The following is a 25,465-nucleotide window of genomic DNA, read 5'->3' as shown; positions in this document are numbered from 1 at the left end:
TGCTGCAGGGAGCATGCAGACTGTATTGGTAACTAGTTGTTTGCCCTCTGCTTGTATTTTTGAGTCTCAGACCATTTTATTAAAGGGCGTAGAACATTTCTTGTTTTATCCCAGACACTTGTCATGCAGCAGTCTCCAGTATGGAAGCACAAGCTCTGCACCAATAGAAAGTTGCACTTTAATGTGGTGGTGGAGGGGGGTGCAGCTATTACTACTACTACTCCTAAAGACTTCACTTTTATTGGTTGAACTGGATGGGCTTTCCATCTTGAATAGAGTAAGGGAGGGTTATCACCCTGATCATGTTTTTTTTTTTGCCATCTATGTCCCATTGGGGAGTTTTCTCTTCACTTCCTGCCCTATATACAAAACAGGAAGTAAGAGGAAATTACTCCAAAGTAAGGGATTACGGGTTGTCACCAGGGTCACCAGAAATAGTGTTCCCAGTGGAAGATCTAATGTTAAATACTGTTCTGGGGACAACCCAAAAATTTTTTTCACTCTTGTTGATACTGGTAAACATGACAAATAGAGAATGTGAATCTTCCTAACAGGGTTACAGACAGCAATAAAAACCTGACAGATGTTCTGATCCCTCTCCACTCCATCCAAAACTAAAACAAATGTCTTTAGTTATACATTAGGCTGGAAGTTGATATTGAGTGTTCAGTTTTCTAGGGTGTTACATGACATAAATTGCTGTATGTTCAGATACCTCTAGGTGGCTGATTTTATGTTCTGCTGTCATTTGGATATTTATCATGCAGGTGCAAGACAGACATTAAATTGCCCTTCGAAAATGTTACTCAAGAGGGGCCCACCTTCTCTCTTGTGCTGTGACAATGACAAGCTATGCCTCAGCATAACACCTATAGGTTTTGACATGATGACATCAAATTGAAATTTCTTCTGTTGAAAATCAATCATCAGCTCTGGATAATAGTAAACTACTAGCACACCAACATCGGAATTGTGTTCAAATCAAATATCTTTATTTTACATGTTTTAGTTTTCAGTGACATCGGTATAACTGTGCTTTATGGTTGCATATAAAATGTAATCATACTGTGCGAAATGAGTATAAGTAACAGTAGTTACCAAAATATGTCATAGCTATGAAAGCATTGTCAGAATCCTGCTAAAATGAAAATGGCTTAACATTTGAGCATTCTCTAAGCCTTAAAATGCATTAACATCCTTTCCCAACAATACAAAATTGTGTGCATTATCATGTAGTTTTAGTAGATGTCTGAGTTCTATATGTACAGTGCAGCATTACATGTGTCCTGGTTTGTGCTTTGTTGTCATTATAACTTCATTATAATGTGTTTGTGATTAAATTAAAGGGTGATCTCCTTTTTTTTTTTTTTTTTGGAATTCATTTAATACAATGTATTATAATAATATAATATATATATTATATATATATATATATATATATATATATATATATATATATATATATATATATATATAATATAATAAAGTTTTTTTTTTTATTGTGCTTCTTTGCATTAATATTCCTGATAACATTAAACATAAAGGTCTTCAACCATTAAGGAACGTACCTTGCTGTATGCCAGAGGATCCAAAGGCAAAATTCCCCTTCTATGGTTACACATCTGTAACCAAAATATATTTACAATAATATGTACTCAATTTTTTTTAATCTGGACCCATAAACACACTTAAAACCACAAAATAATTTCCATCTTAAAAATAACTTACAGCCCTCAATAATCCAACAAATGTATATGTATACTCTACAAGTGGATTCGTGTTTGTGATGTACTAACATTATATATATATATATATATATATATATATATATATATATATATACACATATATATATATATATATATATATATATATATATATATATATATATATATATATATATATATATATATATATATATATATATATATATATATATATACACATATACATTAATTGGATTTAACATACATCACACCTTCTCTAATAGACTGAATTAAAGATCTGTTTGCTCTGTTTGCTGGTGCTCTTGATGAACAGTAAGTATACAGTAGAAGAAGCCACATTTTTCTCTGAGCAATTTCTTTGTAACCATATCTGGCACAAGTTCATTGACATTTCCATAATTTCTAGTCCATAGACAAAGCACTGAGATCAGAGGAATAATAGATATAAAGTACCGGTAAATACAAATACATTTTATGTGCAGGTAAGGTAATCATTTTGTATATATAGATAAATACAATATAAACAGAAGTGAAACATATCAAAAATGAACCCATAATGACAATGTTATTCATATCAAACTGATAATGTTAATAATGATAAAAATATCTATTTAAAAAATAAATGTAAGAAATGGGATTGATTCCCTTTAAAAGCAAATGAATGGCTTTAGTGCTGCACTTCTGCAATGAAATGTTGGATAAATGACCCTACTGATATTTCTATTATTTTACATGAAAAATTGAGTGTGTTTATGTAGAGAACAGTAATAGGATTCTGAGTCAGCACCAAGGACAGCTCACATCATAATCTATTGTATTGCAGCGTATCAGCCTGACCTCTGTCCCTTTGTGTACAGCATGTGTGTCATCTCTTCCTCGGGATCATTCTTTTCTTCCTAATTACCTGTGATCGCTTTCGTTTATCTGTGGGTCTCCATTTCCTTTCAGTTTTTTCTTGTACAGCTTCCCATTAATCTCTTACTGTCTACAGTCATTGCCAAATATAATGATCATTTATATTCTGTTTGAGGAAATGCTTTCTTTCAATGTACATGTTGATAAAAGTAAGCACATATGGATTTTGCATCCAGTATATTCATTTATGCCATGCCAAATCATCATGCAGCCTACACATGGTTAGACTTCCATTTGCTGATTCCCTCTTTAATTTTTTTATTCTCTGTACTCTGTTCCTTTTCCCCTTTGCCTCTAAAACAGTAGACCCCAAATAATTTGTACTTTTTACTAGGAAATCCCAGGTTCCTCACGCCAGGCTCTGTACCTCCACACCTTGTTCGGGGGTTCACGATAGGGTAGCGGACACTGCCATCACCAAGCCATCCAGCTTCACACCTGTCCATAAGCTGCAGCTTCCAGGCAGCATACAGCTGGCCTACTTTGGCTACAGAGTCACCATTTTTTTCACAGGCCTTTGAGGCCTCTGGGAAGCTCATCTTGTGATATGTCTTCAGAAAGTAAACTTTACCTGGGGAGAAAAATCTGCAATTAATAATTTTAAATGTTAGTATAACATGTCTGAATGTCTTACAATTGTGTACAAAGCGATAATAATGGAAACAAGCTGTCGGAAAAATAAAAATTCCATTTAATTAAAGTGGTTGTCAAGGTTTTTTTTTTTTATTTAAATAACAAACATGTCTATACTTACCTTACCTGCCTCCTTTTCTCCGGTCCCCCGCCGGTGCTCCTGGCCCTTCCCCTCTGTCCAGTGCCCCCATGGGAAGCCGCTTCCCATGGGGGCACTCATGCGTGCTTGCATCCAAGCCCAGCTACTGCATCTATTGACACAGACAGCGGGACTTGGACCCGCTCTCTCTCGTCACTGGCTTTGATTGACAGCACTGGGAGCCAATGGCTGCCGGTGCCCCAGCAAAGCCAGCGAGACCCGGAAGTGAGGGGAGAGAAGAATTGCAGACGTGCATGGTGCTGGCTCAGGTAAGTAAAAGGGCGTTGAGGACGACACCTAAACATTTTTTACCTTAATGGAAGGAATACATTAAAGCCAAGCTCCACCCAAAAGTGGAACTTCCGCTTTAAGCACTCCTCTCCCCCTTAAATGTCACATTTGGCATGTCATTTTTTTGGGAGGGGAGTGGGTACTTTCTTTTTAGTCCCAATTCCTCCTTCCTCTTCTCGGCCACCTAGACGACTCCTCCTCTCCCCAGAGGCGGCCCCTCCCTGCCAGCAATCTTCTGGGACACATCACAGGTCCCAGAAGATTGCCTGGCCAATAGCAGAGCGCAGAGCGACTCGCACATGTGCAGTGTGCACCCGGGCGTGAAACCATAAGCTGTCACAGCCGGGTGCCCACAGTTGCTATGACGGTGCCGCAGAGAGGAGGGGGAGAGGAGCGAGGCTCCGGGCGCCCACATTGCTGGACCGTGGGACAGGTAAGTGTCTGTTTATTAAAAGTCAGCAGTTACATATTTTGTAGCTGCTGATTTTTAATAAACTAAAAAACGGATGGAACACCATTTTAAGGTAAAAAAATGTTTGGGCTTTACAACCACTTTAATAAAAAATGCAATGGTTATTCTTAGCCTTATTCTGGTTATTTTTTGCCTTACTCTGGCAAGATGCCAATTAAACCTAAGCAGCAGGATGAGACTGTGTATGATCCATGCCATTACCTACCATGCTCTCAGTGTTGTCTCCAACACTGCCACTTGTACAGCAGGTGATTATAATTGCATATACTGTATACTGTATATATTATACTGGATATATATATATATATATATACAGTACTGTGCAAACGTATAGGTAAGTGTAAAGAAATGCTGTAAAGTAAGAATGCTTTCAAAATATATATTTTAACCACTTCAGCCCCAGAAGGATTTACCCCCTTAATGACCAGGCCATTTTTTGCGATACAGCACTGCGTCCCTTTAAATGACAATTGCGTGGACGTGCAAGGTTGTACCCAAACAAAATGAATGTCCTTTTTTCCCAGTTTTTTCAAACTACCAAAAGAGCTTTCTTTTGGTAGTATTTGATCATCTCTGCGGTTTTTATTTTTTGCACTATAAACAAAAAAACTGCGAACATTTTATACAAAAAAACCCCAACATTTTTTACTTTCTGCTATAATACATATCCAAAAAATAAATAAAAAAAAAACGAATTTATTCATCAGTTAAGGCCAATATGTATTCTTCTACATATTTTTGGTAAAAAAAATCCCAATAAGCGTATATTGATTGGTTTGCACAAAAGTTATAACCTCTACAAAATAGGGGATAGATATACAGACTTTTAATTTTTCTTATTGTTTTTACTGGTAATGGCAGCGATCTGCAATTTTTAGCGGGAATGCGACATTGCAGCGGAAAAATCTGACCCCAAGTGACACTTTTTGGGGACCAGTGACACCAATACAGTGATCAGTGCTAAATAAAATGCACTGATCAATGTATAAATGACACGGCTAGGGAAGGGGTTAACACTAGGGGCAATCAAAGGGTTAACTGTGTTCCCTTAGTGTGTGTTCTAACTGTGTGGGGGATGGGCTCACTGGGACAACACAGAGATCGCTGTTCCTGATTACTAGGAACAGCCCATCTCAGTGTTGTCCCTTGTCAGAACGGTGATCTGCCTTATTTACATAAGATCCCCGTTCTGCCTCTCTGTGGAGCGATCGCGGATGGCCAGCAGACATTAAGTCCGCCCACAGTATCTCATGCACGAAACAATGTACAGGTACGTCATTTTGTGCAGCCAGGCTATGTGTGGTGGGCGGCCCGGAGGTGGTTAATTGTTTATTTTTATCAATTTACAAAATGCAAAGTGAGTGAACAGAAGAAAAATCTAAATCAAATCAATATTTGGTGTAACTACCCTTTGTCTTTAAACCAGTATCATATCTTCCACTTGCACACTTGTACAAAATCAGGTGTATGGTAACCAACTAGCAACTATACCAATCAGGTGCTAATCATCATCAATTTCATATGTAGGTTAAAACACAGTTATTGGCTATAACAGAAACAGCTGTGTAGAACGTTTAAAACTGGCTAAAGAATAGACAACTCTGCTACTAAGGTGTGGTTGTGGAAGACAATTTCATGTCACAGGTCATACACCACGGCAAGACTGAGCACAGCAACAAGAAACAAGGTGGTTATACTGCATCAACAAGGTCTCTCCCAGGCAAAGATTTCAAAGCAGACTGGGGTTCAAGCTCTTTTGACCCTGAGGACTGTTGATGCAGTGGTCAGCAAAGGAAACCTAATGCAGCAGATGAAAGACACATCATGATTATTTCCCTTCAACATCAGAAGATGTCTGCAGTGCCATCAGCACAGAACTGCCAAAAACCAGTGGGACCCAGGTACACCCATCTCCCTTAATACACCACAAGGATAATATAGGTGAAGATTACAAGATGATTACAAGTGGAAAAGATCCAGCAGCGGGGTTTACAGTGTTTGTAATACTTGCTTAACACTTGTTTCTGGTAAGTGTATATTTCACCTGGGCTGTGGAAAGAGCACATGTCCACTGGATAAGAAGAATTGTTTATGTTTTCACCTATATTATCACGTGGTATATTAAGGGAACTTTGGATCTAAGATTGATTGGAACTGGTCCCATTTTTTTTTTAATCTGTTATAATAATAATTTTTTTTCATTGGTTACACTTTGATCCGGAATAGTTTGATTTTGAAAAAGACATTAATTAGAATTCAAGGAGCTATGGCATATATGAATAATTGTCTCCAGAGTATTTAACCAAGCACCTACCTGTTTGCCATATGTCATATGTCATGGCTTGACACACCCCTGAAGAAAGAAATACTGAAACGCATTGGATGCTTCTCATACCATACACTGCTTTAGACAATGGGGTTTATTTACTAAAGGCAAATCCACTTTGCACTGCAAGTGCACTTGGAAGTGCAGTCGCTGTAGATCAAAGGGGGGACAAGCTAGGAAAATTAAAAAAACAGCATTTTTCGCTTGAAAATGATAAGACGATAAAATCAGCAGAGCTTCCCCTCATTTCAGATCTTCCCCTCCATTCTACAGTGACTGCACTTCCAAGTGCTCTTGCAGTGCAAAGTTGATTTGCCTTTAGTAAAAAAAAAACCAAAAAAAACAATATGTTATGTTAATATGCACCATTTATTGCCAATGTCATTCAGGACTATCTCATCTGTAAACCGCAAACATTTTATTGTTGCTTTTTAATAATTATTTGAAATAAAACACATGTTTTTATTATCGTAAGGAATTAGTGGTTACCCTTATAGTCTCAGGGGATACAAATTTCTTTAGTGATTGTAAAGTCTCGTTATTTTCCCTATAAAAATAACAAATACATGTTATACTTACCTGCTCTGTTGCAGTGGTTTTGCACAGAGCAGCCTGGCTCCTCCTCTTCTCTGGTCCCTATTCTGTAATCCTGGCACCTCCCTCTTGTCAAGTGCCCCCCCCCCCCCCAAGCAGGGAGCTTGCTATTGGGGCACCTATGCCGAGTCACAGCTCCCTTTGTCCATTCAGCCCCGACCCGTCCACACCTCCTCTCTCCCCTGATTGGCTAGATGACTTTGACAGCAGCGGCAGACAATGGCGCTGCTGATGTGTCTCAGCCAATCAGGAGGGAGGATCTCGGATGGCTGAGACACTCGTGGACATCACTGGACAGAGAGGGACCTCAGGTAAGTGTAAGGGGCTGAGGGGGGCTGTTGCACACATTTATTTTAATGCATAGATGCATTTTTAAATTAATGCATTGATGCATTAAGATAAAAAACCTTCTGCCTTTACAACCACTTTAACTATATACAAATATAGGGGTGAACACCTCTTTTTGTTCTATATCTCTACATATGCGCCCTAAACAAGATAGAGTGTAAGAGTCTATTTTATAGTTATGAAGATACATTCATCTATAGATCTACTTTTTTAATTCATGTTTTTATTGAGTATTTTAATAGAAGAGATTTCTCATCATTGCTGCATCAAAAAAAGTTTTATACTGTCTATTAGACAAGCAGTACTGTAAACATTGCTACAACCAGCTAGCAAAACTGGCTTTTCTTTTTTTGTTTATACAAATGTTTTTTTCCTTTCTCTTCTACTTTTATCTCCTTACAAATTTTATTTCTCAAAACTGTGTTTCAAACGCTGTAACAGAACATGTTTATATCCATGCATATGTACAAATCTTTCTAATAAATTAATATACTAGCTTATTTTGGAAAGTGTGTTATATTTAGCTATACATTGTAATAACAGATATGGAAAACAATACACATTGCCTATTATTAAACCTGTACAAGCTTTGGACATTCTAATTTTTCCTTATTGCCATAGAGGGCAGTCTAAGGATGTCAGATCTTGGTTTTCTGTAAGTAGGTGCCCATCAGTTTTTCTAGTTTCAACAAAGATTGAAACAAAAGTTTAGGCCATTAACCCAAGAGTGCAAGCAATGGGAACACTCAAGCCTCTGAGGTCTGCCAACCCACTTACTGTTAGCAGTTAGTCTTACAGAGCCAACATCAACTACTGGTCTAGAAATGGAAATGTAATTGCTACATTGGGTCAGACAGCTTACTCATGGGTCTAACTGTATGCAGCACAAATTCAAAAATGTGCACACTAGAAAAAAATATGGTGGATGGTCAGTTCTATGCCTCCTAAACAATAGGCAACACTAATTCACTCATTTAATGCAATTTTACTTTCACACTGGTGGCTGGTTACTAAACAATTCTGCTGCACATTGAGGCCCCAGGATGTGCTAGAGCATGAGTATTCTGTATATTCACAGTATGGCTGCATACAAAGGTTAGTATTCTTTATCAGCATGGCAATACCAAATATTTTAACACCATATAAAGATGGATAATCGAAAAGCCTATACAGGGATAAAAGTTGCAGTATCCCTGCTCTCCTGCCTTACTTTGTCAGAAAAACATAGGAAGGTGACATTTTCAGTTAACATAGATTTAACTATATTGCTGAGAGACCCACTATACCATTGAGATTGGACGTAAAACAGAAGGCATCATAACGCTCATCCTCCTTGTGCCGGTATCCATAGTTCCTTACTCCAGTAGGGGTTTCCTTTTTTCCACATTCTTCCCGTGGTTTGGAAATTGGGTATTGCACAGATCCATCCTGCAACCAACCAGCATTGCACCAGTCAAGGCCATTCAGCCAAGCTTCATGAAGCTGGTCATAAGAAGCAAGGATACCATCCTGCTGCTTGCAGGCCTGCTGAGCTTCATGAAAGTTCATGTGATAACGTCCTATGCGTGGATAATAAGGGAAGATCACTCCTGAATGGAACATATAACATAAAAATTAGAAACAATAAATTTAGCTTTTTTTTTTCATTAAAAAATTGTAAGTAGTTTAAAAAGGATGCAGCATGTGAACTTTTTTACCTTCTAAGTCAAGTTTGACTGTACCAGTGTCATCTTCTAACTCATTGGTCACTTCACACTCATATCTCCCATAATCTGCCAAGGTAATATTGCGGATGATCAGTGAGGCATCCCCTGGATCATGTTCTTGAAGAGAAACACGGTTCTTGTATGGGCCAAAGTCCCTCATTTCCTTTCCCAGAGCTACAAACACATTTGTGAAGGATGCAGGCTCATCAATCTTGGACCATTTTATGCGTATTGAAGCAGGCTCCTCTCCAGAATGCTCATAATGATAACGACAAGGGAGGATTATGGTGCCACCACGATGTGTGGTCACCATACCTGGTGCTGTTTGTACAATGACTTCACCAGTTTCGTCCTCTGACCATAGGGGTTACAGTTCATCAAAGGGAACATGGAAAGAAAAGAAAAAAACTCATGACTAAAACAAAATGGACTCAAGAAAGGATCAAATCAACATAAGTCATCCTAAATTATTCCCTTTGTCTTGTGGAAGTACTTTTGTGATAATAAGGCTATGCAGACTGAAACAGCATTCTCCATAATATTTTGGGTTATCTAAGTTATCACATTAAAATCCCCAGTGAATGGGATATTCACTTAAAGGCCTACTGTCTAAACATTGTATTTACCAACAAGTCGTATCTCATTTGTAGAGGGTTACTTGTACTTTATAATCCAGTGAAGTTTCAACAGCTGTTGAGATATGATTTCAGCCAGATGCATTGGCCAACTCATTGTAAGAAAGAGCAATATAGCACAACCATCATCCTGTTACACATGTGTTGTTTGTTTACCTTTAAATAATGTTGTCCCTTCCTCGCTCCTTAGCTAGGAAATGCTCTATATAGCTAGTTCCACTCTCTTTTCAGTGCGTCCTTAATTTCTGCTGTGAGCACATTGCTGAAGCTAAAAACACTTTGATTGTATGACCTATCTGATGTTCATCTGGGAAGATCTGGACAGGTTTTTGATTAAAGCTTTCTGTGATCTGCAAGATGTCATTTGGATTGAGTCACTGTCTTCCAACACTGCTGATAGTGTAAGTTGTAGCTATTTTACCACAAATGGATCACTTATAAAGATCACACTTGCAGTGCTTAGACTCGAGAGGCAGGACAGTCATAAAAAAATCATTTAGCTCCAGTCAAAAAAATCACCTATACCTCTGGAATATAGCATGAGATATGATATGGACTCTGAGCATACAGCAGCTTAGGACAGTGTGGCCATTGTAATACAAGCCTGTACATGCATGCAGGTTAATCACAGCATCCTACAGCCTACAAGAGAGTAATAATTCTGTTTTTTTTTTTAATGGACTTGTGCTATACATGTCAATTTGTGCATCATACATATGTACAATAGAAACTGGCTGCATTACTAAATGTTATTCTGATTTCTGCTTTAATACAATTTCAAACAAGTGAGACAGAAAGCTGCCGGTGTTAAGAAACAACCTCCAGACATACAACTAAGCAATTCATACATTTCTCAGAGAAATGTTTCATTGTCAGGACAATGTCACAGCAAAACATTACATTTTCTGTGGAAACTGATCCACAGCAAGAATCAAAATTCTCTTTAGATCAGGAACTAAGCAGACAAGGTAAACACTTGCTTAAACTCATTAGAATTTTGAGGCTGTTAATGAAGAACTGCTAGTTAATGTTATTCACGTATGGTCTAAAACAGTTGATTACATGCCATCACTTTCTCAACATTTTTATGAGGTGCTGCAACTAGAGATCACTCTCAAGCAATTCATTGCTACCTATGAGAGTTATCAAAGACTGTGTCTTAAAGGATAAGTTCACCTTTGGGAATATGTTACACGTTCCAACTGTTTTTAGGGTGGAATATATAATATGTTCCAAAACCACAGTCACTGTCTGCTCTGCCTCTGTGACAGCAAGCGGGGAATCTTCTCCCCGGCTTGCTGTCACTATAAAAAAAAAATTCTGTTAATGGGAAACTACAAGTACCAACAGACCTTGTGGCTGTCGGCTTGTAGTTCTCAGTAAACTACCATGGTGCTGTTGAGCACTTTGGTAGTTCATTGTCTCTCCCTGTCAGTGTGTATCTAAACCTCAGGTTTAAGCAGGCCACTGGACACCAGGATCTGTGGGCGCACACATGCGTGCCGAGGCCCATGCATGCTTATGCACATGCGCATTCTTGTCCTTGCATGTCTTGTTAAAGTGTGAGTAAACCCCCCTATCGTTTTTAAGCCAAGGAAGCTGCCATCTTTGCCTCTGTTTAGTCTACAACTGTCATGATGCTGCACATGTGATCAGTTATGACACCAGCCATTGGATGGTTTGACAGTTTGGTTAAGAGCACAACCGATGGTACTGTTACATTTCCGGCACATGCCGGTAATTAAACTGTTTTATGGATGAGTTTACTTCTGCTTTAAGCTTCTTTTCTCATTAGAAGTAGTAGTTGCTGCATGAAATTCCTGACACCATCACAATTCACATTGACTTTACATTTTAACTGGTTTATCCTGAGTCTGATAAGGAAATCAGAGCTAATACTGTTACACTCTGTGAAGTCAAAGATGAGGCTGAGTTCTGACGGTTTTGAACGTTTTTCAAAGTGGTCTTCCATTGTACAAGCTATTGCATGACATATCCATGTTCCTCATCAATTTGCAACTAACATTGAGAACCATTAAGAGTATTGTGGATGGCACATCTGTAAAGGACATCCCACTGTTAAGGAAAACATACAAGCATAAAAGGTCAATATTTGATGTGAACATGAAGTGTACTCATAGGTGATAGATATCATATTAAGGGGATTAAACCTTTCTTAGAATATTCTGCTCTACAAATTGAACCCAATGATTGAACACAAGTTATTTTGTGTTGAAGGTTGTATTGGGAAGTCCAATCTGTTCAGTGAGAAACAGAATCCCCTTATTGTTCCAGGTCGACATCACATCACTACCCTGATGATTTGACATCACCACAAGCAAATTCAGTACAAAGTACTAAGGGGGGTTTTGGATTGTCCTTCAGAAATGTGTCCAGTGTCAAAAACTGTGAGAAAGGCACAACAGAAAATAGCAGAGCTCCCAGCCAACAGATTAGGCACAGAACTGGCTTTCAATAATGTTCATAGATGCAGGACCGGTGCTACCACTAGGCAAATTAGGCAGCTGCCTAGGGCGCACTGCTGCCTAGGACGCTCGGCCACTGGTTTTCCTACTCTCTTCTCTCTGCAGCAAGTCTCAGCATCAGCAGGCAGCCGCTCTGTTCACACATAGTGTCAGAGGCACAACGGCGGCGGAGGACTGTGTCTGTGTCCCAACTCCCGAATGAATGGAAGCAAGCAAACATTCATGGATGGGCACTGGTAGACTACATTGATGGGCGCTAGTAGGCTGCATTAATGAGTGCTGGTGAGGCTGCATTGATGGATGCTGGTGAGGCTGCATTTGATGGGCGTTGGTGAGGCTGCATTTGATGGGCGCTGGTGAGGCTGCATTTGATGGGCGCTGGTGAGGCTGCATTTGATGGGCGCTGGTGAGGCTGCATTTGATGGGCGCTGGTGAGGCTGCATTTGATGGGCGCTGGTGAGGCTGCATTTGATGGGTGCTGGTAAGGGCTGCATTTGATGGGCGCTGGTGAGGCTGCATTTGATGGGCGCTGGTGAGGCTGCATTTGATGGGCGCTGGTGAGGCTGCATTTGATGGGCGCTGGTGAGGCTGCATTTGATGGGCGCTGGTGAGGCTGCATTTGATGGGGGCTGGTGAGGCTGCATTTGATGGGGGCTGGTGAGGCTGCATTTGATGGGCGCTTCATTAAAAAGGTGGGGTATACATGGGCAGAGCAAAGGGGGTGGAGTCAGGGGTGCAGCCAGGTTGGGGGGTGCAAAATGAGGTTTCGCCTAGGGTGTTAAAAATCCTTGCACCAGCCCTGCATAGATGACAGTAGAAACAGGTTCAGCACCTTGCCAGTGTCTTCTGAAGTAATTGGAAGAAGTACATTTGCAACCTTCAAGGTCACGGCAAATGGCAAACTCAAACCCAACCCACAGGTTAGTGGCATAGTGCTCTTGAAAGAGAAAGTTAACCACTGCAACCATTGGCCTATGGGTCTCATATGTACAGCATGGCTACTCCATGGACATATACACTATATTACCAAAAGTATTGGGAAACCTGCCTTTACATGCACATGAACTTTAATGGCATCCCAGTCTTAGTCCGCAGGGTTCAATATTGAGTTGGCCCACCCATTGCAGCTATCCCAAAAGGTGTTCTATCAGGTTGCAGACCAGTCAAGTTCCTCCACCACAAACTCGCTCATCCAAGTCTTAATGGACCTTGCTTTGGGCACTGGTCCAAATCATTTGGTGGAGGGGAGATTATGGTGTGGGGTTGTTTTTTCGGGGTTGGGCTTGGCCCCTTATTTCCAGCGAAGTGAGATCTTAAAGCGTCAGCATACCAAGACATTTTGGACAATTTCATGCTCCCAACTTTGTGGGAACAGTTTGGGGATGGCCCCTTCCTGTTCCAATATGACTGCGCACCAGTGCACAAACAAGAAGATGATATATATACAGCGCTTATAGGATATCTATAGACCAAATGACAAAAACAGGAATCAATTAATTAAAACCTGCAGTGATACTTTAACCACTAGGCGTCCGCGCTATAGCCGAAAGACGGCTACAGCGCGGACTCCAATTGCCGGAAGGGCGTCCCTGGACGTCCTCCTGTTCACTTCCGCAATGCGCGCTCCCGGGAGCGCGCATCGGGGAAATTCTGCTCTGGCCCTGTCCCTTGGACACAGCCAGTCACAGATCGCCGTAAACGGCCAATCACAGCGGCCGTTTACAGCGCGATCCGAGCTTCCAATGGGAGATGATCTCAAATGTAAACATATGAGATCACCTCTCATTGCCGGCTTTCTCTCCTCACACAGAGACCGTGTGTGAGGAGACAGAGCGATCTGTCATTACTGTGAGTTGCCGAGCCTTCAGTGAAACACCCTACAGTGCCCATACCATGCCCATACAGTGCCACATCAGTGCCACAGTGCTTCCATCTGTCATCAGTGCCATCTGTCAGTGCCATCTGTCGTTAGTGCCACCTGTCAGTGTCACCTGCCACATCCTGTCAGTGTCACCTGCCACATCAGTGCCACCTGTCAGTGTCACCTGCCACATCAGTGTCACCTGTCAGTGTCACCTGCCACATCAGTGTCACCTGTCACATCAGTGTCACCTGTCACATCAGTGCCACCTGCCACATCAGTGCCACCTGTCAGTGTCACCTGCCACGTATCAGTGCCACGTATCAGTGCCACGTATCAGTGCAATCTGTCAGTGCCATCTGTCGTCAGTGCCACCTGTCTCATCAGTGTCATCAGTGTCACCAGTGTCACCTACCACATCAGTGTCACGTATCAGTGCCATCTATCACCAGTGCAATCTGCCAGTGTCACGTGTCATCAGTGCCACACATCTGCCATTTTTCATCACTATGTCACAAAGAGTATATTCAGCCGAGGAGGCATATAATATTCTTGCGGCCGACGAGAGCAACGGGGAGCTCTCCGCTTCAGATTCAGATTCTGAGTCTGACGTGGACTACGAGCCTGTCCTCAGCAGTGGTACACTGACAGCCTCAGAGGAGGATGAGAGTCCGCCCGCCAGACGAAGACGTACTGGTGAGGATGCAGTGCCATCCACCAGCACCGCAATGCCATCCACTATCACCACAATGCCATCCACTATCACCGCAATGCCATCCACCAGCACCGCAGTGCCATCCACCAGCACCGCAGTACCTCGACAAAGTCCACGTACCAGTGGGGTGTCACCTCAGGCCCAAAGGGTTAGGTCCCATGCCAGCCTTCCCTACTCCCTTGAGAACCCCTTATGGCTGCCACCCAATTCAGGAGAAGCTATCATTCCCCCTTTTACTGCCCAGCCAGGAGTCCAGGTGGATACAGAAAATTTTTCACCATTAGATTTTTTCAACCTTATTTTTACTGAGGACATGCTTGCATCGATTGTGGCCCAGTGCAATCTATATGCCCAACAATACATAGCAAGTAACCCAACATCCTATTATGCCCGTCCCTACGAATGGAGAGCCCTAACAGTGGAGGAGTTTAGAATTTTTTTGGGCCTCACATTCTGTATGGGACTAACCAAAAAAAAGTATTACGTTCCTATTGGTCTACCCTCCCCATCCACCACATGCCCATCTTTTCCTCTGTAATGCCCAGAACCAGGTATCTCATGATTATGAGATTCCTACACTACAATGACAATACCCAGTGCCCTCCCCGAAATTACCCACATTTTGACAAGCTATATAAAATTCGCCCACTACTAAAATATTTTTCTGATATCTTCCCCCAGTTATTTACCCCAGACCAGCACATATGTGTGGATGAGTCCCTGGTCAAATTTAGTGGCAGATTGGGCATAAAACAATTTATTCCCACCAAAAGGGCCCGCTATGGGGTGAAAATGTATAAATTATGCGACCGAGCTACAGCATATACCTATGCCTTCATGGTATACGAAGGGAGGGACACCCAGCTACATCCCCCTAATTGCCCAGAATATATCGGATCGAGTGGGAAAGTCGTTTGGGAACTCATAAACCCACTCCTGGAAAAAGGCTACCATCTATATGTGGACAATTTTTATTCTAGTCTGCCCCTGTTCCGAAATCTTCACAGACAGAAGACTCCAGCATGTGGCACCATAAGGAAGAACCGGAAGGGCTTTCCTCAAAGCCTTGTGAACAAAAAGCTAAGAAGAGGGGAAATGGCGAGCTTGAGGAATGAGGAAATTCTGGCTGTGAAGTGGAGGGACAGAAGGGACGTCTACGTGCTTTCATCAATCCACAATAACACCGTCGTGGAGATAACCAGGAGGAATGGGGTAATCCAAAAGCCCACATGCATCTTTGAATACAACAAGTATATGGGGGGTGTCGACTTCAACGACCAGATGCTCGAACCCTATCTTGCCACGAGAAGAACATACCAGTGGTATAAAAAAGTTTCGATATATTTGTTCAATTTGGCCATATATAACAGCTATGTTATTTATCATAAATCCACTGCAAGCCCCAAATCCTTCCTTGGATAACAGGAGGAAATCATCACTGCCCTTATATACCCGAACGGCCCACCAGAAACCATTCGATCCGATGTGATTAGTAGACTGTCTGAACGCCACTTTCCCGAAAAAATCCCCCCCAGACCAACAGGCCAAAAACGGCAGAGAAAATGCTGGGTGTGCACCAAAGGAGGAGTGAGAAGAGACACTACTTTTTATTGTCCCCAATGTCCTTCCCAACCAGGCCTCTGTATAGTTAACTGTTTCCGCCGTTACCATACTTCACTAAATTATTAGTGAAGTTTGGTCAACATAACCCTCACTTCCTGCCATTTACCTTCACACCCCTTATGCCTCTGCTTGCTCTGTAACTGACCCTGGCTTGTTTTTCGACCACGCTTCCGCCTACCGATTCTGTTTATATCTCTGCCTGATCTGGAACTGACCCTGGCTTGTTTTTCGACCACGCTTCTGCCTACCGATTCTGTTTATATCTCTGCCTGATCTGGAACTGACCCTGGTTTGTTTTTCGACCACGTTTCTGCCTACCGATTCTGTTCATACCTCTGCCTGATCTGGAACTGACCCTGGACTGTTTGACCATCCTTTTTGCCTGCCTCTTGGACTGATCTTGTACCCTGCTACTGGACTAGTGGGATTCATAACACAGGGGTCTCACATATGTGAGGGGCTCCAGAATTGTTTTTCTGGATGAAGAAAACATTTTTTTTGTTTTCTCATTCCTAGATTAGGGTCTGGAGACTCGGAGGCTTCAAAGAGATTTGGGTGGGAGAAGCCTCTACCCCTGTCCCCATTCTGTCCTGAACGAGGCCCTACTTCTGCCTGCTGCCTGTAGGACCTATGCCATCATGCCTCTGCCTGTCGCATGAACTGACCACACCACATGGATGGACCATGTTCCTGCCTACTACCAGGATCAATATTTTGGCACTGCTGACAATCTCTGCCTGCACTGACCCTGGACTGTATATGGACAGTATCCCTGCCTGCTGCCTGTACTGACTATGGACAGTGTTCCTGTCTGTTGCCTGGACAATTGCGTTCGCTTTTGCTGACCAAGTCCCTGCCTGCTGCCTGGACCAGTGCTATCCACCTGTGGACAACTGTGCTACTAAAACCACAGGTAATCTTTTTTTTTACCCTTTGCTCAGCAGAATGTATTTTGGGGTGTAATTCTTGGTATGTTCATGCTATGTGTCCCTAGAACACCTGACGGTGTTCCTTGTATGTGGCCAGGCTGTGTAAAAGTCTTACACATGTGGTATCGCTATACTCAGGAGGAGTAGCAGAATGTATTTTGAGGTGTAATTTTTGCTATGTACATGCTATGTGTTGGAAATAGCTTATAAATGGACAACTTTGTGTAGAAAAAAATGCGTTTTCATTTTTTTCCACATTTTCCAAAAACTTCTGGAAAAAAATGAACCGTTCAAAAGACTCATTATGCCTCATAGATTATACGTTGGGGTGTTAGCTTTCCAAAATGGGGTCATTTTGTGGGCGTTTCCATTGTCCTGGTGCTCCAGGGCCTTCAAAAGTGTAATAGGTGGATGAGAAATGAGATGTGTAATTTATGCTCCTAAAACCCTTGAAGGTGCTATTTCAGTATTGTGCCCCTGTATGTGGCCAGGCTGTGTAAAAGTCTTACACATGTGGTATCGCTATACTCAGGAGGAGTAGCAGAATGTATTTTGAGGTGTCATTTTTGCTATGTACATGCTATGTGTTGGAAATAGCTTATAAATGGACAACTTTGTGTAAAAAAAAAGCGTTTTCATTTTTTTCTACATTTTCCAAAAACTTATGGAAAAAAATGAACCGTTCAAAAGACTCATTATGCCTCATAGATTATACGTTGGGGTGTTAGCTTTCCAAAATGGGGTCATTTTGTGGGCGTTTCCATTGTCCTGGTGCTCCAGGGCCTTCAAAAGTGTAATAGGTGGGTGAGAAATGAGATGTGTAATTTATGCTCCTAAAACCCTTGAAGGTGCTATTTCAGTATTGTGCCCCTGTATGTGGCCAGGCTGTGTAAAAGTCTTACACATGTGGTATCGCTATACTCAGGAAAAGTAGCAGAATGTATTTTGAGGTGTTATTTTTGCTATGTACATGCTATGTGTTGGAAATAGCTTATAAATGGACAACTTTGTGTAAAAAAAAAATGCGTTTTCATTTTTTTCCACATTTTCCAAAAACTTCTGGAAAAAAATGAACCGTTCAAAAGACTCATTATGCCTCATAGATTATACGTTGGGGTGTTAGCTTTCCAAAATGGGGTCATTTTGTGGGCGTTGCCATTGTCCTGGTGCTCCAGGGCCTTCAAAAGTGTAATAGGTAGTTAACAAGTTAGATGTGTCATTTATGCTCATAGAACACTTGATGGTGCTCCCTGCATGTTGGGCCTCTCTATGTGGCTAGGCTGTGAAAAAGTCCCACACATGTGGTATCGCCATACTTAGAAGGAGTAGCAGAATGTATTTTGGGGCGTCATTTGTGGTATACACATGCCATGTGAGAGAAATAACCAATTACAATGACAATTTTATGGGAGGAAAAAAAAAAATCTTCATTTTGCAAAGAATTGTGGGAAAAAATGACAACATCAAAAACCTCACCATGCATCTTACTGAATACCTTGGAATGTCTACTTTCAAAAAAGGGGCCATTTGGGGGGTATTTGTACTGTCCTGACTTGTTCGGGTCACAAGAAATGAGATAGGCCACCAGTACATCAGGTGTGATCAATTTTTTATGATTTGCACCACAACTTGTAGACTCTATAACTTTCACACAGACCAAATAATATCCACTAATTTTGGTTATTTTTACCAAAGATATGTAGCAGTATAAATTGTGGCCAAAATTTATGAAGAAAAATTAATAATTTGCAAAATTTTATCACAGAAACGAAGAAAAATGCGTTTTTTTTCTAAATTTTCGGTCTTTTTTCATTTATAGCGCAAAAAATAAAAAGCCCAGAGGTGATCAAATACCACCAAAAGAAAGCTCTATTTGTATGAAAAAAAGGACACAAAATTCATTTGGGTACAGTATTACATGACTGAGTAATTGTCATTCAAATTGTGAGAGCGCTGAAAGCTGAAGATTGGTCTGGTCACGAAGGGGGTTTAAGTGCCCAGTTGTCAAGTGGTTAAACATGATAAAAATGATATTTTTCAATAGTAAAAGTGGTAGGTGCTCCAAATAAAGTGCATATGTGCTCCAAGAAAGTCACTGGTGCCTTGTGCCACACTCCCCTCTTGTGACCCCACTCACCAGAAATTATAGACCACCAGCTTTGCAGTCTGGGGTCAAAAAAGCTGTGAAATCAGATCTAGTATAAGCTGGATGAGTATTTACAGGAGCCTCTTCCAAAAGAATTCTGGGACTTTTCAGAGTCATCGACCAAGCTCAAAGGACGGGGAGAAAAAGTGAAGTACTGTTTAAAATGTGAAGAATTGCGCCTATCAGGCGCCACTTACACAAAATCTGAATAAACAGGCATCAGTACAACCAGGAAACACCGTGCATTCCACGGAGGGCGGAAATTACGTCAGTGGTTAGACGAAACTGGAAGTGCGTCAACGTGTTAAGCCCCTCCTCCAGGGCATCATCAAGGACGCTGCGAGCCAGGCCTTCTCATCCACATCAGCGCCTGACCTCACAAATGCACTTCTGGAAGAATGATCAAACATTCCCATAGACACACTCCGAAACCTTGTGGACAGCCTTCCCAGAAGAGTTGAAGCTGTTATAGCTGCAAAGGGTGGGCCAACTCAGTATTGAACTCTACATCCTAAGGCTGGATGCCATTAAAGCTCGTGTGTGTGTAAAGGCAGGCGTCCCAATACTTTTGGTACTATAGAGTATAATTACAAAGTGTGTACATAGATATAAGTCCTTCAACTCCAGATTCATATGCTGTGCCATATATTCTTACACTGCATGCCTTCTGATTACATTTTGGTGAATGCCATTTACTCACCAGTAACATGAACAATTTTTCTTTGACTTCTGTCAGTGTCAGCACAAAGCACTGAATGTAGCAGCATAACCATAGAAAAAACACAGAGCATTGATGAGTGTGAAAGGCGTCCACCACACATCTAATGGGAGGAAAAACGTACATTAGGGGAGATTAAAGGTCAAACAAAACTAAATACGATGATAATCGTGTGAACTTCTGCGCTACCTCTAACCTCTGTAATTGAATACAGTGCAATGTTTTAAATAATACATTTTAGGGTGCTGCTCACATACATATGCGTTCCTGCAAGTAAGCTATATAGTCATTAATAATTATGTAGCGCGCCCTCTGTGACTAAAAAGAGTCACTAAGTGATCAATAATTACCTCTAATATTGAATAAACATATATGAAAACTGTACAATCAAGTTATAAAGTGAACAATCTGATATATTAAAAAAGTCCACATCCAGATTAAATTACTCGATACTCCATATGATGGTATAAGTCCAAAAAGCACATGTAACACCAATATAGATCAAAGTCTAGTCTCAGAGTGCTGTGTCCACATATAATCTTTCTTCAATGTGTGCTCAAACAATTGTGTGTCCACACCTTCATGCAAGTGTATCCCACCACCTACATTCCAACGCACTCACCTTATAACATGGACCTAGGAACGTACATTGTTAGGTCTAATGCATGTTTACCCTCTAGGGGTATGAATATGATAATCTCCCTTTTTCTCAATCAAGTTCCCTAAGGCAGTGGTCATCAACCCTGTCCTCAGGGCTCACTAAGGCCAGGTTTTATGTATTACCTTGGGGAGATGAAGACTAGAATACTGCAATCACTGAGCAGCAAATGATTTCACCTGTGATGTACTTCAGTTATCTTGCAAACCTGGCCTGTTAGTGGGTCCTGAGGACAGGGTTGATGACCACTGCCCTAAGGAAGTCAGGAGGGCAGTGACGTAACGAGTGGGAGGAGCCGAGTAACACCGAAGCCGCTGAGTGTTTGGATTGTGGCTATGTGGACACAGCACTCTGGGACTAGACTTTAATACATAGTGGCGCCACAGTGGGCAACGCATCATTTTTAATGACTAATAAACAAAACTAAAATCCATTGGTATAAGTGAACTTTACAGAACAACAGTACGCAAAACTACTATAAAATAGATCTTTTATTCCCTTATTTTTAAAGGGAACCTTCAGAGAAACAGGGAGGATGCCACTGGTGACTTTTACGTCTAAAAATGTTAGTTGCCTGGCTGTGCTGCTGACCCTCTTGCTTTGGTACATTGAGTCACATAGAAGGAACACAGACAATTGTACAAATAAGGACTTACCATGACTTTCATTACCTACATACATTTTCCGACTCAGTTACGCAGACAGTATTGAAGCCAGTAGGTCTGCATAACATTCAGTTGACTAGCATTTCGAATGAAGTCTACAGTGGCAGATCCCATGTTTCTCTTCTGACAGGTAATGCCTGTAGTAGCAATTACTTTAAGTAGTAATGCCCTTATGATGCAATATAACGTAACCACATATTAGTGTTTTCCATTCCCATGAACTGTAATTTAGATATACCAGAGATGCCACTCGTATACACTCCACAGATATGAAAGTAGAGCTATCACTGCTGCAAAATATAGCTGATACATGGAAAGATAAGTGATATTTCTTTTACAATGACAAGTTAAAAAATAGAGATGAAAAATGTAAGCTTAGTATGAAGAGCGGTGTTGTCAGTTTTGTGAAGCATAGCTTATATATGAAAACCAGCAATACACTCTTCTGAAATATAGCATATGCTGTTTATGAAGTGAAAATAGCTCATGTATGAAGAACAGTGATATCATTTTTAAAATATAGTTTATATTTAATTTATAGAGCTTGATGTCATACTTCTGAAATCTAGCTTATATATGAAGAATGGTATAACGGTATCACTTTTGTAAAATATATAGCTTATATATGAAAAGCAGCGTTTATAGATGAAGAGTGAGGATGTCAGTATGTATGATGGGAGGTGTAAATTGTTTATATATGAAGAGCAGTGATGCTATTTTTGTAAAATATAGCTTACATATGAAGAGAAAGAGTGGGAAGGTCAATCCTGTGATATACATATGAAGGGTAGTGATGTCATTCTTGTAAGAGATAACTTATAAATGACAAGCGTGATATCAGTCTTGTGAAATAAAGCTTACATATGAAGAGTGGTGATGTCACTCTTGTGTAATATAACTTACATATGAAGAGTGGTGATGTCTCTCATGTGTAATATAACTTACATATGAAGAGTGGTGATGTCACTCTTGTGTAATATAACTTACATATGAAGAGTGGTGATGTCACTCTTGTGTAATATAACTTACATATGAAGAGTGGTGATGTCACTCTTGTGTAATATAACTTACATATGAAGAGTGCTGATGTCACTCTTGTGTAATATAACTTACATATGAAGAGTGGTGATGTCACTCTTGTGTAATATAACTTACATATGAAGAGTGGTGATGTCACTCTTGTGTAATATAACTTACATATGAAGAGTGCTGATGTCACTCTTGTGTAATATAACTTACATATGAAGAGTGGTGATGTCACTCTTGTGTAATATAACTTACATATGAAGAGTGGTGATGTCACGCTTGTTTAATATACCGTAACTTACATATGAAGAGTGGTGATGTCACGCTTGTTTAATATAATTTACATATGACATCACCACTCTTGTGTAATATACTGTGATGTCATTCTTGTGTAATATACTGTAACTTATGTATGAAACGCAGTTATATCAGCCTTGTGAAATATAACTTATATATGAAGAGTGGTGATGTCAATCTTGTAAAATATAATTTATATATGAAGAGCAATGATGTCACTTTTGTGAAATATAATTTATATATGAAGAGCAGTGATGTCACTCTTATGAAATATAATTTATATATGAAGAGTGGTGATGTCACTCTTGTGAAATATAATTTATATATGAAGAGTGGTGATGTCACTCTTTTGAAATAAAACTTATATATGAAGAGTGGTGATGTCACTTTTGAGAAATACAGTTTATATATGAAAAACAGTGATGTCACTCTTGTGTAATATAACTTATATATGAAGAGTGGTGATGTCACTCTTGTGAAATATAATTTATATATGAAGAGGGATGATGTCACTTTTGTGAAATACAGTTTATATATGAAAAACAGTGATGTCACTCTTGTGTAATATAACTTATATATGAAGAGTGGTGATGTTGCTCTTGTAAAATATAACTTATATAAGAGTGGTGATGTCACTCTTGTGAAATATAACTTATATATGAAGAGCAGTGATGTCACTCTTATGAAAAATAATTTATATATGAAGAGTGGTGATGTCACTCTTGTGAAATAAAATGTATATATGAAGAGCAATGATGTCACTTTTGTGAAATAAAACGTATATATGAAGAGCAGTGATGTCACTCTTGTGAAATAAAACTTATATATAAAGAGTGGTGATGCCACTCTTGTGAAATAAAACTTATATATATAGAGTGGTGATGTCACTCTTGTGAAATAAAACTTATATATGAAGAGTGGTGATGTTACTCTTGTAAAAAATAGCATATATATATATGAGGGGAGGTAATATCACCATGTGAAATATTGTTTATATATAAAACGTGGTAATTTTACTCCTAAAAAAATTGAATCTAACTATATGAAGGGAGGTGATGTCATTATTGTAAAATATTGTTTATATATGAAGATTTGTGATATCACTATTGTGAAATGTTTATTAATGAAGAGCAGGGATGTGATATATAGCCTATATTTAAAGAGTGGCGATGCTTGAAAAGGAGAGATGTCATTATTTAAATATGCCAGTACAGCACATCTGTATAACGGATTTTTTTCATTATGCTGTTCCACAATATTTTAAATAGGGAGGATATTTTATGCCATCTCAGTGATTTCTCCAATACCTATTAAAACATTTGAATAAAACCTCAATTTATTTTATACAGTCATGGACCCTTCCTGTGACCTCTAATATCCTCATATTTTATTCTACAGAGGAGTTATTATTAAGTTAATTCTAGTTAGTATTTCTTAATAATGTGGATATAAAGAGGAAAATAAAGAGGAAAGCAATTAAAGAATGCAATGCAATCATGACCAACTTTATAGGGAAACATAAAGCAGAAAAGTTGAAAAGTACCCAAACTATACTGACAGACGACACTGCAGCACCAGGTCAAAGCTTACGTAATGTGTCAGGTAACTGATACAGTACTATATTTACCACAATAACCCTGGCAACATTTATAGAATGTCATTACACTATAGTGCATGCCTAAGCACTTGCTCCTTATTAACCCCTGGAAGGGAACAGAAAATAAAAGTTACACATTGTCATAATGTTGCAAAAAGTAAGATTAAGAAGAGAAAAAAAATGCAGAAATTAAGAAAACAATGGAACATAGTGGGATGTAGATGCAGAAAGGTCTAGAGTGTCTGTGGTAATTATTATTAATAAAAATTACCTTTATAATGTAATGAACTCAAGGACTGTCCCAGGTATATTTCAGTTGGTCCCAGCATCAAGCACAGCGATAACTGCACCAAAATGCCGAGACACCCCCTCCTCCTCTTTTGCAGATCCTGTTCAGGGATGGAGGGGGGAGAGACAGGGAGAAGGCAGCTCCATGTCCCACAGCTTCCTACTGCAGTACTATACAGCTGACATCCTGCATTGCAAGACTGCAGGGGCACACTGCACCAAGCTGCCCTGGATGTAGCACAGACCTCCTAAAAGTACAGCTAGAGCCATTGAGTTTAGAGGCCAGGGAGCTCATTCTAAAAATGAACTGCTAATATCGGTCACCGATATACAGTGAAAAGTTTCAGCAGCTTATTAGCAAAACATTTCTGTAAATTCATTCTTATAGGGGCATGTCAATGCATACAATGTTGAAGGGTACCAAGAAAGTACAATGAACGGACTTGTTCCAGTGGGCTAACATATCAGAGGTATGCACATTAGGACTAATAAAGACAGAGCTTAGTAGAAATCTGTACTGAACATAGGAGTGCGCAGGGGGTGTGCCAGGTGTGCCTGGGCACACCCTAATCACTCTGTGCATGGCCGATTCCCCCTACTGCCTGGGCTTCACCCGTGTTCCCCCCCCCCCCCCGCCCCACAGTGCTGCTGGCTTTCCTCCTCTCCTGCG

General features: G+C 40.3%; 1 protein-coding gene across 1 annotated transcript; it reads right to left on the bottom strand.

Annotated features, from left to right (window-relative positions):
* Window positions 1–1,882: 1,882 nt before the first annotated feature.
* Window positions 1,883–25,001, bottom strand: HAPLN4 (hyaluronan and proteoglycan link protein 4). The gene is made up of 5 exons (XM_073592494.1): window positions 24,779–25,001; window positions 20,247–20,367; window positions 9,143–9,505; window positions 8,732–9,034; window positions 1,883–3,213 (listed from the first exon to the last, which is right to left on the bottom strand). Exons 2-5 carry the CDS (start codon window positions 20,365–20,367, stop codon window positions 2,855–2,857), a joined length of 1,146 nt encoding a protein of 381 aa, XP_073448595.1. The 5' UTR covers window positions 24,779–25,001; the 3' UTR covers window positions 1,883–2,854.
* Window positions 25,002–25,465: the final 464 nt, after the last annotated feature.

Source organism: Aquarana catesbeiana, linkage group LG01, assembly GCF_042186555.1.
Source record: "Aquarana catesbeiana isolate 2022-GZ linkage group LG01, ASM4218655v1, whole genome shotgun sequence".
Classification (NCBI taxonomy): Eukaryota; Metazoa; Chordata; class Amphibia; order Anura; family Ranidae; genus Aquarana; species Aquarana catesbeiana.
The sequence above is the reverse complement of the archived record's forward strand: the minus strand, read 5'-3'. Positions and strand labels throughout refer to the sequence as shown.